Consider the following 13,376-nt stretch of genomic DNA (forward strand, 5'->3'; position numbering starts at 1 on the left):
TCAGGATGTTAGTGTGAACAGGTATTGGTCAGTCTAGTTAGTAATTGAGAAGAGTTTTCAGTGTTTGTGGTTGCAGTAATTACCATTGGTACACCACAATCTTCAGACTCTTACAGAGATGGACTGCCAATACTTTGTGTTTAAAAGCGAGGTCTGGAGTAATATGATTTTTTTGTCTCGGCATTACTGCTACAACTTCATCTTCCAGCTTGTGCCACATTTGAGGGTGGGAGAGAGGTAAGATAGTTCTCCCTGTTGCCCTTCCTACAGCATTAGATTGCTATTGCTTGTTACTTGGAGCAAGGCTTTTGGAGGGGGCAGAGTGGGATCCTTGGTTCTTCTCCGGCATTAGTCTTAAACAGGCTCAGGATGCCTGTGCTTCAGGTGTGAGTCTTTCTCTGCCTCCCCCAGGAGCAGATAGTCTCTCCATCTACTTAGTATAGAGTCTAGAGCTGCATTCTTCAGTAGCAAAACGTAAACTGTTTCATGCCAGGACCATCTTACCACTGCACTTCAGCCTGGGCAATAAAGGGAGACTCTGTCTCACAAGACAAAACAAAAAACACTGGATTCAACTTTGGCCAAGTGCAGTGGCTCACACGTGTAATCCCAGCACTTTGGGAGGCTGCGACAGGTGGATCACTTGAGCCCAGGAGTTTGAGACCAGCCCGGGCAACATGGCAAAACCCTGTCTCTACTAAAATTAGAAAAAATTAGCTGGGCGTGGTGGTACACGCCTGTAGTCCCAGCTACTCGGGAAATGGAGGTAGGAGGATTGCTGGAACCCCCGGAGATTGCAGTGGGCCAAGACTGTGCCACTGCACTCCAGCCTTGATGACAAAGTGAGACTCTGTCTCAAAATAAAAAAATAATCCGGGCGTGGTGGCTCGCACCTGTAATCCCAGCACTTTGGGAGGCTGAGAGGGCGGATCACCTGAGGTTGGGAGTTCAAGACCAGCCAGACCAACGTGGAGAAACCCCATCTCTACTAAAAATACAAAAAATTAGCCAGGCGTGGTGGCACATGCCTGTAATCCCAGCTACTGGGGAGGCTGAGGCAGGAGAATCGCTTGAACCTAGGAGGCGGAGGTTGTGGTGAGCCTAGATCGTGTCATTGCACTCCGGCCTGGGCAACAAGGGTGAAACTCTATCTCAAAAAAATAAATAAATAAAAATAAAAATAATAAAATGTGACAGGCTCCATCCTGTGAAGTGAGATGTAATATATGAACTCTTACCTTTGCAGAGCACGGAAATGGCAGTCGTGCTCTGCCTTTCTTCTAGTGCACATGGCACATTGCCTTATTAAATATGGGGATAGCTAGGTTTTATACTTTTCTTTTAGCAACAGCCATCCTTTGCCTGGGACTAAAGTGGGCGAAGGATTTTGCCTCTTCCTCAGTGGCAGACAGCTTTTGTATTAGAGAGGAATCTGGAATATAGGCAGATTTGTGTCTATTCTACAATATCACCTAATCTTCACCTTGTGCTTGTTCAAGGTCTAGAACATGGATGATCTTTGCCTAAACTTTGGCAGATTCTGTACATCTGTCTTCATCCATAAGGGTTTTTCTCTTAGGCTTCCTGGCCTGCCTGCAGTCTTCCTCTGGAGCACCAGATGGAGTCCAGTGGAAAAAGACCTTGCCTAGTGGAGGCAGACCCTTCTTCTGGGAATGTCAGGGATTCTCAGCTGTCATGCTAGCTCACATTTGGTCTTAAATAATTTGAATTAAAATTTGCGTGGTTTTTTCCTTACATTTTTTTACTACTGCCATTTCTGTACTCTGCCAAAGGTAAGCGTTCATATGTTACATCTCACCTCACAGGATGGACCCTGTCACAATTTATTTTATTTTTTTATTTTGAGACAGGGTCTCACTTTGTCATCAAGGCTGGAGTGCAGTGGCAGTCTTGGCTCACTGCAACCTCCGGGGATTCAAGCAATCCTCTTACCTCCATTTCCTGAGTAGCTGGGACTACAGGCATGTACCACCACGCCCAGGTAATTTTTTCTAATTTTAGTAGAGACAGGGTTTTGCCATGTTGCCCGGGCTGGTCTCGAACTCCTGGGTTCAAGTGATTCCCTGTCTCAGCCTCCCAAAGTGCTAGGATTACAGGTGTGAGCCACTATACTCGGCCTAAGTTGAATCCAGTGTTTTTTGTTTTGTTTTGTAAGACAGAGTCTCCCTCTATTGCCCAGGCTGAAGTGCAGTGGTGAGATGGTTCCTGGCATGGAGTTTCAGTTTTAAAAAGTAAGGAGGCAAACAGTTAATCATAATACAAAATAGAAAGAAATATAGTAATAGTAACATGAACAAAGTCAGAGAGGAGTTGATTAATTATTACCTAGTACAATGGTCCCCAAACTTTTTGGCAGTATGGACTGGTTTTGTGGAAGACAGTTTTTCTGCAGCCTGAGGTGGGGGCATGGGATACGGTTTTGGGATGAAACTGTTCCACCTCAGATCATCAGGCATTAGATTCTCATAAGGAACGCACAACCTAGATCCCCTCACATGTGCAGTTCACAATGTGGTTCCAGCTCCTGTGAGAATCTAATGTACGGGCTGATCTGACAGGAGGCAGAGCTCAGGTGGTAATGCTTCTCAACTTCCACTCTCCTCCTGCCCCATGACCTGTTTCCTAAGATGCCACGGACCTCTACCGGTCTGCAGCCTGGAGGTTGGGGACCCCTAACCTAAAAGATTTGGGAAATGTTTATGGAAAAGTTTGCCTTTGAAGCGTGCTTTGTGAAAAAAAGAACAGGTTTTAGAAGGGTAACATATGCCAAAGGGCAATGGTACATTCTGCTGGGAGTTTGGGGCAGTAGGCATATTCTCTGTGGGTGAGGAATGTATGAAAGCAGGGTGGAAAAGCAGAGTGATCCAGAATAGAAGTGTGGTGAATATCATGCTAAATTGTTTGGACTTCAGTTTTGAGAGCAAACCAGTGAGAGTTTTCAAGCCAGGAGCATGATAGAGTTTCCCTGTATTTGACTTGTGACAGTGTGAATGATAGAGCAATATATTATCTTAAACAATATCTGAATTCATTTGCCAAAGGAATGTCACAGTTACTAGTACCATGCAAACGGAGATAGTTTCAGTGAAGATGTGGGATTTGAACACTTTATAATCACTGCCCTCCTTATGTCTAAATCCACTGACTTCTTTTCTGTTCTTATTTAACCTGAAACTGCGTTATATGATATGATTAGCTCTGGGAATTCATCTTTTCTTTGATTTGTATAACACTGTGCTTAATTCTTTGTTTACTTGCCTGACTCTCCATCTTTTTCTTCTACCACTTGTTATTTAAACTTTAGTGTTCACTATTTTGTCTTTTTTGTTGATTTAGTGTTTTCTTAAATAATCTCATTAATTCCCATGGCTTAATATGTCATCTGTAATCTAATGACTTCTAGATCTTTCTCCTGAAGCCCAGACCTGAATTTGCAACTAATTATTAGATCTGGAGGTATCTCAAATTCAGTGTGTCCAAAATTGGACTTTATTCCTCTCTCTTCTCCTAGGATCTCTCTGGGTCTCAGCTAGAAATCTGACTCATCTTGGGTACCTGCTCTTTGCAATGCCTAAGTTATTTGAAGGTCAAATTTGAAAGGATTGTAGATATTATCCTGATGAACTTCCTTATTTTATAACAAAAAAGTGAGATAGGTGGTATTAATTGATCCTGGTCTACAAAGCCTGTCAAAGCCAGGGGTTAGACTCTAGAAAAAACAGTGTCTAGTAGCACCTGTAAATACCTACAAGTTGCTTTCTGATTCTGGCCATTGTTTTTAGTTTCTACCATAACATTAGCCTTAGTTCAGGTCTTCCCCTCATTTCTCATCGAATTGAACTATTATATAAGTTGAGGAGTCAGCATGAAGGATTGGGTTCAGTTATGTTCCTAGATCCAGATAGATGTGTGACTTGGTAAAGATAGACTCTCTGAGCCTCATTTTTACTTCAGTTTTTGTAACTAGTAGACTTTAGTAAATATGACATACTAAATAAAAGCCAGACTTGTTAATATGGTTTTCAAGACCCTCCCCAGTTTGGCCTCTGCCTGTCTTTGCAGCTTTTTTTCTTCACTACTCCATGATCTGCCCCCACAAGACTACTTGCTATTGCAGTATACTATAAATAGTCCTTGTTTATTTTGTTCCTCTATCTACACTGCATTTTCGTAATTCACTGTCAGTGGAGATAACACTTCCTCAAAGCCCAGCTCAGAAGTCACCTCTCAAGCATTTCCTGCTTCTGTGTACTCATTTTGTGTTTTTATAGCATTCTGTTTGTTATCTTTATAATATACATATCCCAGTTATGTATAGATTTGCTTCTCCCGCTAGGGAGGATATGAGATCTCTCTGAGGTCAAGGCCTTAGTAGAATAGTCACGTGTGTGTGTGTGTGTGTGTCAGAAAGAGAGAGAAAGGGGAGAGTGATATTATTTAATAACCTTTTAAAAGCTCAGCGTCTTTTTTTTCATCTTAATGCATAATTCTCTTTAGTTGTGATGTGGATGAACATTTAGGTTTCTAATTTTTTTTTTTTTTTTGGAGACAGTCTCGCTGTGTCGCCCACGCTAGAGTACAGTGGCGCAATCTTGTCTCACTGCCAGCTCTGCCTCCCAGGTTCATGCCATTCTCCTGCCTCAGCCTCCTGAGTAGCTGGGACCACAGGTGCCCACCACCACGCCCGGCTAATTTTTTGTATTTTTTTAGTAGAGACAGGGTTTTACTGTGTTAGCCAGTATGGTCTCGATCTCCTGACCTTGTGATCCGCCCACTTCGGCCTCCCAAAGAGCTGGGATCACAGGCGTGAGCCACCACACCTGGCTGTTTTCTAATTTTTTGTTATAAACACTGCTACAGTGAAAATCATCTCCCTATCCTTCATTCTCTTTGCCTTCTTTGAAATTGATCCCCCTTTTATTCTTTTCCTCTATTACTTTGGTATTGTTATCCTCTTTTTTTTTAAACACTACACATATTTCATAATTATTTTATGTAGTCTCTGTTTAAATTTACCCTTATAGTTACCAGTGTCATTGTTTGCTATTGTTTATGCATTTAGAATTTCCTTAGTGATTTTGTTCTTGAATTGTGTCACTTAATTCTTTTATACTTTTAGAACTATTGTGTTTATACTTATGATGGTACATAAAAGGTAACCATCTACTAGGTACTTAGAAATATAGGCAGGGATAGAGGTGATGTGGCGAGATTACAGCTCTAAGTTTGGAATTTATCAGCATTGCTTCTGAGTGGAAGAATCTAGGAAAAGTATGGTGTAATGAAGCCAGGGAAGCTAAGCTTAAGTGTGAATAGCCAAGGGTGTCAAATATTGCAGAACACTTGAAAATGATTGGCTAAGTTGTTGAAAAAGTAGCAGCCAAAGGATTAGGATTCAAAATACATAGTAAGTGCTGTGCTGGTCGGGCGCAGTGACTCACGCCTGTAATCCCAGCACTTTTGGAGGCCGAGGCGGGTGGATCACGAGGTCAAGAGGTCAAGTCCAGCCTGGCCAACATGGTGAAACCCCATCTGTATTAAAAATACAAAAGTTATCCGGGCATGGTGGTGCGTGCCTGTAATCCCAGCTACTTGGGAGACTGCGGCAGGAGAATCGCTTGAACCCAGGAGGCAGAGATTGCAGTGAGCCGAGACCGCGCCACTGCGCTCCAGCCTGGCAACAGAGTGAGACTCTGTCTCAAAAAAGAAAAAAAGTGCTGTGCTGATAAATGTTTTAACAACTGTCTAGGGATGGGCTGTTTAGCTTTTGCAGATTTCCATAGTATAATATTTCCATCATGGCCAATTTCAAACTATCAACATCATATCATTAAATGTGGAGTTGAGAAGCGATGTTTACTAACAACAGTATACCGTTACATAGAAGAAACTCATAATTCAATAAGAAAATGAAAATCTAATAGAAAAATGGGCAAGTATATGAATAGGCAGTTCACAGAGGAGGAAACAAATAGGCAATAAACGTAAATAAAGATGTTTATCTTACTAGTAATATGTGTAAGGGACATACAAATTAAAAGAACAAAAAAATGCTTTTTTATCAGAATTCAAAAATTTTAAATATTTGATAATATCAAATCAGATGGGGACATGAGTAAATATTGATACTTTCACACCATTGATAGGAGTATGTTAATATGGCCATTCTTGAGGGCACCCTGGCAGTAGTTACTAGAATTAGAAATGGGCTCTCCTTTGATCTAGCAGATCATATTCTGATTTCTCCTCTAGAGTAGCATTCATACTTGCACACAAGAAGATGTGTGTGAAAATATTCACAGTGGTATTATTTTTAGTAAAATTTACAAAACCATATGTCCAATGGTATGATTTGTGGTAGTACTCAAAAGGGAATTGGTTGCATCCATAATTTTTAAATGTGTACATTTTTAATGTAATTAACCTGAGTGTTTTGAATTTTCAGAGAAAGGAAGAAATTAAGGAAGTAAGAGCTAGAGAATGTGAAAGGATATAGTCCAGAGTATAGGTAGAATTTGATAAAGAAAAGGAGAGAAATCATCTTATAATTTAAAAAAAGGGATAAATATAGAAATGGTAATATATTGGCATAAAAATTGGCAAGCTGTCACCACAAGTCAGGGTCGGGGGGAAGGAACTTTTAAATCGTCTTCAAAGAAATCAGTTAACTATTTTGCCTAAATGTCTGAGTTTTAGACAGAAAGAGATACATTCAAGTAGATTTGGGAATGCATGTGGATTTTTTTTTTTTTTTTTTTTTTTTGGTGAAACATTTCTTGGGTCAGTGACAGAATGACAGTATTTTTCTTCCAATCTGTGGAAGTCAAATAAATTATACTTAGTTGCATTAAATGTTAGAATTGGATTTGGCAAGCTTGACAACACTTTTCTGATGAATGGCTGTTATCTAGAGATGATAATCCCAATCGAAGGTAGAGTGGCAAGGTCTAGATCAAACTATGAAGTGGTAATGATACTCAGCCAGCTGATACAGCTGCTGATTAGTTTTTTTTCTCTCTATCATCAGTACCATTTTTACTCCTCTGAAAAGACAATCTAATAATACTGGTTTGGTATTTATTGGTCTCTGGATTTTAAATTTCTTAAAGTTACATATGGTTGTCTTTTGTTTTGGTTCAGCTTGCTTTGGTTGGGGCTTTATGTTTTAAATGTTAACATCTGGCTGGGCACAGTGGCACGTACACCTGTAATTCCAGCACTCTGGGAGGCTGAGACGTGAGAATCACTTGAACCTCAAGGCAGAGGTTGCAGTGAGCCAAGATCGTGCCACTGCATTCCAGCCTGGATGACAGAGCAAGACTCTGTCTCAAATTTAAAAAATAAATAAAAATAAAAATAAAAATTGGCCAGTCGTGGTGGCTCACACCTGTAATCCCAACACTTTGAGAGGCTGAGGCAGATGGATCACTTGAGATCAGGAGTTAGATCAGCCTGGCCAACATGGTGAAACCCCATCTCTACTAAAAATACAAAAATTAGCCAGGAGTGGTGGTGCGCACCTGTAATCCCAGTTACTTGGAAGGCTGAGGCAAGAGAATTGCCTGAACCTGGGAGGCGGAGGTTGCAGTGAGCTGAGATCGTGCCACTGCACCCCAGCCTGGGTGACAGAGCAAGACTCTGTCTCAAAAAAAAAAAAAAAAAAAAGTTAACATCCAAGTCTTGTATGTACTCTTCTAAATTTTTATAAAGCCCAACTTAAACATTATTACTGTGAGATTTTAGCTGGGAAACATGGAATTAAATTTTTTCCTAGTGTGGTAAAATTTTAATCAGTTAATTATTTTTAACTCAGAGGTTCTAAAAGCCACTGAAAATCATTACCACTTTATAATTTTGTCTAGGCCTTGCCATTTTGCCTTCTTTTTGGTATTAGACAAGGTGAGCAACTCTATTAAAATACACAGATACAATGAACGTTGCCTCTTCTCCCAATCTAGTTTTTACAACTTCTGTTAAGTCTTTTTAAAGTTCACCTTTTAGTACATTCAAAATTTCTTCAAAACCTTTAGCAGTTCTCTACTAAGTAAGTTCAGAAGTCTTAGAGTTCTAAAATGCGAAATAATAAAATGAGAGAATGCTCATTTCCTGTTTCCGTTGCACAGAAGACCATTTTGTTACAGGCAAATTTAGTTTTAAACAGTACTTCTAAAACTTTTATTATTTGTATTCTTTCATCTAAGCTCAGTAATATAGGAGCAAAGGTTTTAAGTGGAAAATTAGTTAAAAATAAGTTTCTTTTTGCTATGGACTCTAAAATGTAGATTAGCAAATAGAGAGTTTTATCTCTTGTTCATGATAGTTCATGAACAGACCCAGTGAAAGGAAGTGCTGCCATGGTAACATAAACCAGACTGTTACTTGAGACCATACTCAAGATACTTAACTGCCCCGAAACTGCGCGTTTTCAATACCAGTTTTTCCAATTTGCTATTTCAAGGAAATAGCAACTCTACTCTGATCAGAACAATTTGCAGTCCCCTCACAGTAGAATTTGTAAAGTAGACTTGAACTAAACAATTTCTAGGAGTGTAATCTCAGGAATTCCAAGGTAGAGCATGGCTAGCATTATTGAAATAATTGTCTTGGTCTGTGTATGAAAAGTAACGCATGCGTATCTTTTGTATATGAAACTGAATTGGCTTTGGGGCAAAAGGTGTTATAGTTGCTAACAAAAGGTGTTATAGATGCTAACTTTTTAATTCTTTTTTTTTTTTTTTTTTTTAAGACACTGTTTCCCTCTGTCACCCAGACTAGCCTCAGCCTCCTGAATAGCTGAGACTATAGGCACACACCACCACACCAGGCTAATTTTTCTATTTTTGTAGAGACAGAGTTTTGCCATGTTGCTTATGCTGGTCTTGAACTCCTGAGCACAAGCAATCATCTGCACCGGCTTCCCAAAGTGCTAGGATTACAGACGTTAGCCACCACACCTGGCCTGGTGCTAACATTTTCCCTGTCATCAAAACACATTCATCATTTGGTCCAGGTGACTGAACATATAGCTAAGTGAAGTTTCATTTAATCCAAAAATACATTTGTAAAACTTGTCTTTTCTTGAAAAAGAAAAAAAAGAAAATGTCAAATACTTGTTCAGTATAGTTAATGTGATATCTTGCTGGTAAACACCAGAGAAAAGTTTCTGCTGATAATCTGGTGTGTTTCTTTCCTTATGACAGTGTGGTATGACAGCCATGGTTTTTCTGTTTATAGACATTGCCAGCATGGTAAAAAACTGCCTTACACTCAATTTCTACACCTTTCCACAGGCAAAAGGTTTTATTCTCTCCTAAATTTATTTTATTCCTTGTTTTTTTACCATCTAACTTTTGCCTTTTTTTCAGAACTAATTGATTTTTTCTTATTGTTGATTTTTTTTCAAAATTCCCTCCTCTGTGGAAAGTAAAGGAGTAGGAATATACCATTATTCAACCAATATGCCGCAAACCCTTACGTATGTCACTTTCAGAATGGCCCCTTAATATTCACCTATTTTGCAGCTATATGTCTCTTGCGGATAAATCCTCTTTGAATCTCATTACAATTCAGTGAAGTGGACTGCATTGTTGTTTTACTTTACGGGTAAAATGTAAATGAGAAGTCTGACTCTCAAAAATTAAATGATTTGCCCAATATCACATAGCCAGTCAATAAGTAGGGATCGGGACCTCGGTTTTTGAACCTATATAACAGTGTTCTTTCATTTTGCCATTCAGCTATAAAAATTATGACACAATATTCAGAGATAAAAGAGCCTCAGTAATGGACTAATATTACCTTGAAAAAGACTGTGGGAAATGGAAGGACTCTGGAGATCATCACATTAAATCTTAATAGCAATCATAAAAGCTTATATCATAGGAGATTTCATACACGCAAAAAGGAGTGTGAGAATGAGAAACAAGTAAATTTTGTTGTTATCTAAATCATTGTTAATGTAGTCGTAAAGGTAATTTAAATTTTAAGGAAGAGTTTTTAAAGTAGAAAAGGCATAATATAAAACCAGAAACTAATAACATTTGAACCTCACTAATCTTGTGAGTTAGAGGAAGGTGACTTTTAGTCGCTACAGTGCACACATAGCAAGCTCACTTCAACCTTAGTTTCATACTCAAAAGGTACTAGAGATTATTTCCCCCTGCACGTTTATTTAAAACATTTAGACACTGACTGTTTATGTATAAAAGTTCCTAGTTATTCTTGTGCATTTTATTCTAGGTTAATGGAAAAGGTTCCTTATGGTGTGTTGATCCGGAATATAAACCCAATCTTATCCAGGCACTGAAGAAGCAACCTTTTTCTTCAGCATCTTCGCAAAAGTAAGGATCTTCCATATAACTGTCAGTGGTAATTTATAGGATTTCATTGTGTGAGACGGAGAAACTTAAAGGTCTAGGGTATTTTGGTTCTGTTTTTTTATTGTATAAAGAAGTATTTATGTTTTATTTAGTTTTTAGTTTTTGTTTCTGTTTTTGTTTTTGTTGTTTTGTGAGACCAAGTCTTACTCTGTCACCTAGGCTAGAGTGCAGTAGCGAGATCTCAGCTCACTTTAACCTCTGTCTCCCAGGTTCAGGTGATCCTCCCGCCTTGGCCTCCCTATTAGCTGGGACTAAAGGCACGCACCACCACTCCCAGCTAATCTTAGTAGAGACGGGGTTTCACCATGTTGACCTAGCTAGGCTCCAACTCCTGACCTCAAGTGATCTCCCACCTCTGCCTCCCAAAGTGCTGGGATTACAGGCATGAGCCACCATCCTTGACCTGTTGTTTATTTTATTTTCTTTTTTTTTTTAAGAAGTCTTTATGGATAAGACATTAGCCTAAGTTAGTTTTCCTTATGGTCTAATTTGTATTTCTAGAAAACAGGAAATTGGTTAGTTGAGAACATACACTCTGGGAAATATAGTCAGTACTGAATATGTTATAAGTAAACCCTAAAGAAAGTTGTAATATAATTTCAACTACAAACAGATCAGATCATTTTAATTGTCTGCAATACTAATGCTAACCTAAAAATGAAGGAAATTAAAAATATATTTAAAATTTTTTAATAAGATGATTAAGTTTGTCATAACATTTTATATACATATGTAGGTTTCTTTTTCTATTTTAGGGTTTTTTTTCATAGTACTTATAATATTTGAAAAGTATGTTCAAGTCTAAAATTTTTAAATGTTCGGCAAATAAAATAATGCTTTGAACTTCGTTTTTATTTTTTCTGGTAAATATAATTGTACTGTATTTGCTTATAATTTTCCTTGGCTTTGTTTTCAATCCCAGTAACCCCTATTGATCTTCTAGCTTCCTCATTTTAAGTTAAATCTGAAAATACCCTGACCTTCTTAAATCTGATTTTTGTTTCCTTTTTCTAAAGCAGATTTTAGAGTCTTCTACAATTTATTATCTACCTTCATTTGAATTGAAAATCCCAGATTTGGTTAAAATACTTTTAAGGGTAGTTTATAATGGCTAACTTGTTTTTTGAAAAATTTAAAAAGATTTTTAATAAAGTAATAAATGGAAATTTTTAAACATATGCACAAAAGTAGAGAGAAAGTTATAATGAACTCCCAGCTGCAGCAATCATCAACATTTCATATAGTGGTTAATTTGAATTATTAAAGTATCATTAGATAACTTGCAGAGGAGTGGTTGTAGCTGAAATACAGTAAATAGCTGGGAAGGCTAAAGTTGAAATATCAGTAATATATTCACTCACTGAGATTTTAAGCTTCTTTACCATATTTGTAGATTAGATGGATCATTATCAAAAGAATAACTGAGGATTTATCTTTATGAAATGAAACCTAGAAAAGAAGTTACCAGATTTTATATTCTCATTTGGAAATTGATATCTTTATTAATTAATTTTGGTTATTATGAGGCATTCTAAATAATAATTTAGAAACTAATGGTAAGTTCTATTGATGTTCACCTATGTGTTTTACTTAGCTGTGTTGGTTTTTTCTTTAACTGAAGATTAAGCCTGGGCAACATGGCGAAACCCTGTCTCTACCAAAAATACAAAAATTAGCTGGGCGTGGGTAGTGCACACCTGTGGTCCCAGCTACTCAGGAGGGTGAGGTGGGAGGATCGTTTAAGCCTGGGAGGCAGAGGTTGCAGTGAGCCAAGATGGTGCCACTGTACTGCAGCCTGGGTGACAGACTGAGACCCCATCTCAAAAAAAAAAAAAAGATTATATGAAAGAATTGGCACCATTTTTTCTAAACCATCACAAATATATTTTGCTGTCTTTGATATATTGCATTTTCATGTTTCTTTTAGCCTTAATTATAAGTTTAAATGTTAAAAGTGATCTTGTGGCTTTAAAACAAGATAAAAACTATGGTTGGGCGAGGTGGCTCAAGCCTATAATCCCAGCACTTTGGTAGGCCGAGGCCAGTGGATCACCTGAGATTGGGAGTTTGAGACCAGCCTGGCCAACATGGTGAAACCCTGTCTCTACTAAAAATACAAAAATCAGCTGGATATGGTGGCACGTGCCTGTAATCCCAGCTACTCGGGAGGCTGAGGCAGGAGAATTGGCTTGAACCCAGGAGGCAGAGGTTGTAGTGAGCCGAGATGGTGCCACTGTACTCCAACCTAGGCAACAGAACGAGACTCTGTCTCAAAAAAAAAAGATAAAAACGACAACATAAGGGTTATATATAACCGTTGACTTTAAACCCCTAATATAAAATGAAACATTTTCCCCTTTGTGATGTTTGGCAAAATAACAGTTCCATCTGACATGCTTTTGTGTAGCCTTGCATATAAGAATTTGTAAGTCTGAGGAAAAGAGTGAGATACAGTATATGTAAAACTATGAATAGGAAATAAACTTTTAAGTTAGTTAACAAATAGATTTTTTCATACTATCATAAACTCCAAAGAAGAGAAGTAGTTTTTCCCAAAAATATTTTAATTCGTGGATTTAAAAAAGAACTGTTGATGTCTTCCCATGAATATAGAAAGTTTAATTTTATATTTATTAATAAAATCAGGAACATACCTGTTTGCTATCAGTACCAAGTGTTCCTTAACCATGTGTTTTGGTAAATGCTTTTATTTCTGTGGTAATACCTATATTAGTATTATATCAAACTTAAGCATCCAATACAAAACCAAACAGTAACTATCATGTATTATCTATTGTTCCAGGCATTTTAAATGCATTATTCTTATTTAATTATCACAACAGCCTGCATGGGAGATTTAATTATTCCTGTTTTACAGATGAAAAAACTAAGAGATGAATTATTTTGCCTAAGAACATCCAAATAGTTGTGATTTAATTTTGGCTCCTATGCTCTTTCTGCTTTGTCAGACTTTCT

At 37.9% G+C, this 13,376-nt stretch overlaps 1 protein-coding gene across 1 annotated transcript in view; it reads left to right on the forward strand.

Annotated features, from left to right (window-relative positions):
* Positions 1-13,376, forward strand: part of FOXN2 (forkhead box N2) — a 64,461-nt gene that overhangs the window by 33,475 nt on the left and 17,610 nt on the right. Inside the window, exon 4 of the mRNA XM_025354767.1 lies at positions 10,261-10,361. Coding sequence (XP_025210552.1) covers positions 10,261-10,361 — 101 coding nt within the window. The remainder of the gene's footprint in view (positions 1-10,260; positions 10,362-13,376) is intronic.

Source organism: Theropithecus gelada, chromosome 13 (genome assembly GCF_003255815.1).
Source record: "Theropithecus gelada isolate Dixy chromosome 13, Tgel_1.0, whole genome shotgun sequence".
In the NCBI taxonomy this organism is placed as follows: Eukaryota; Metazoa; Chordata; class Mammalia; order Primates; family Cercopithecidae; genus Theropithecus; species Theropithecus gelada.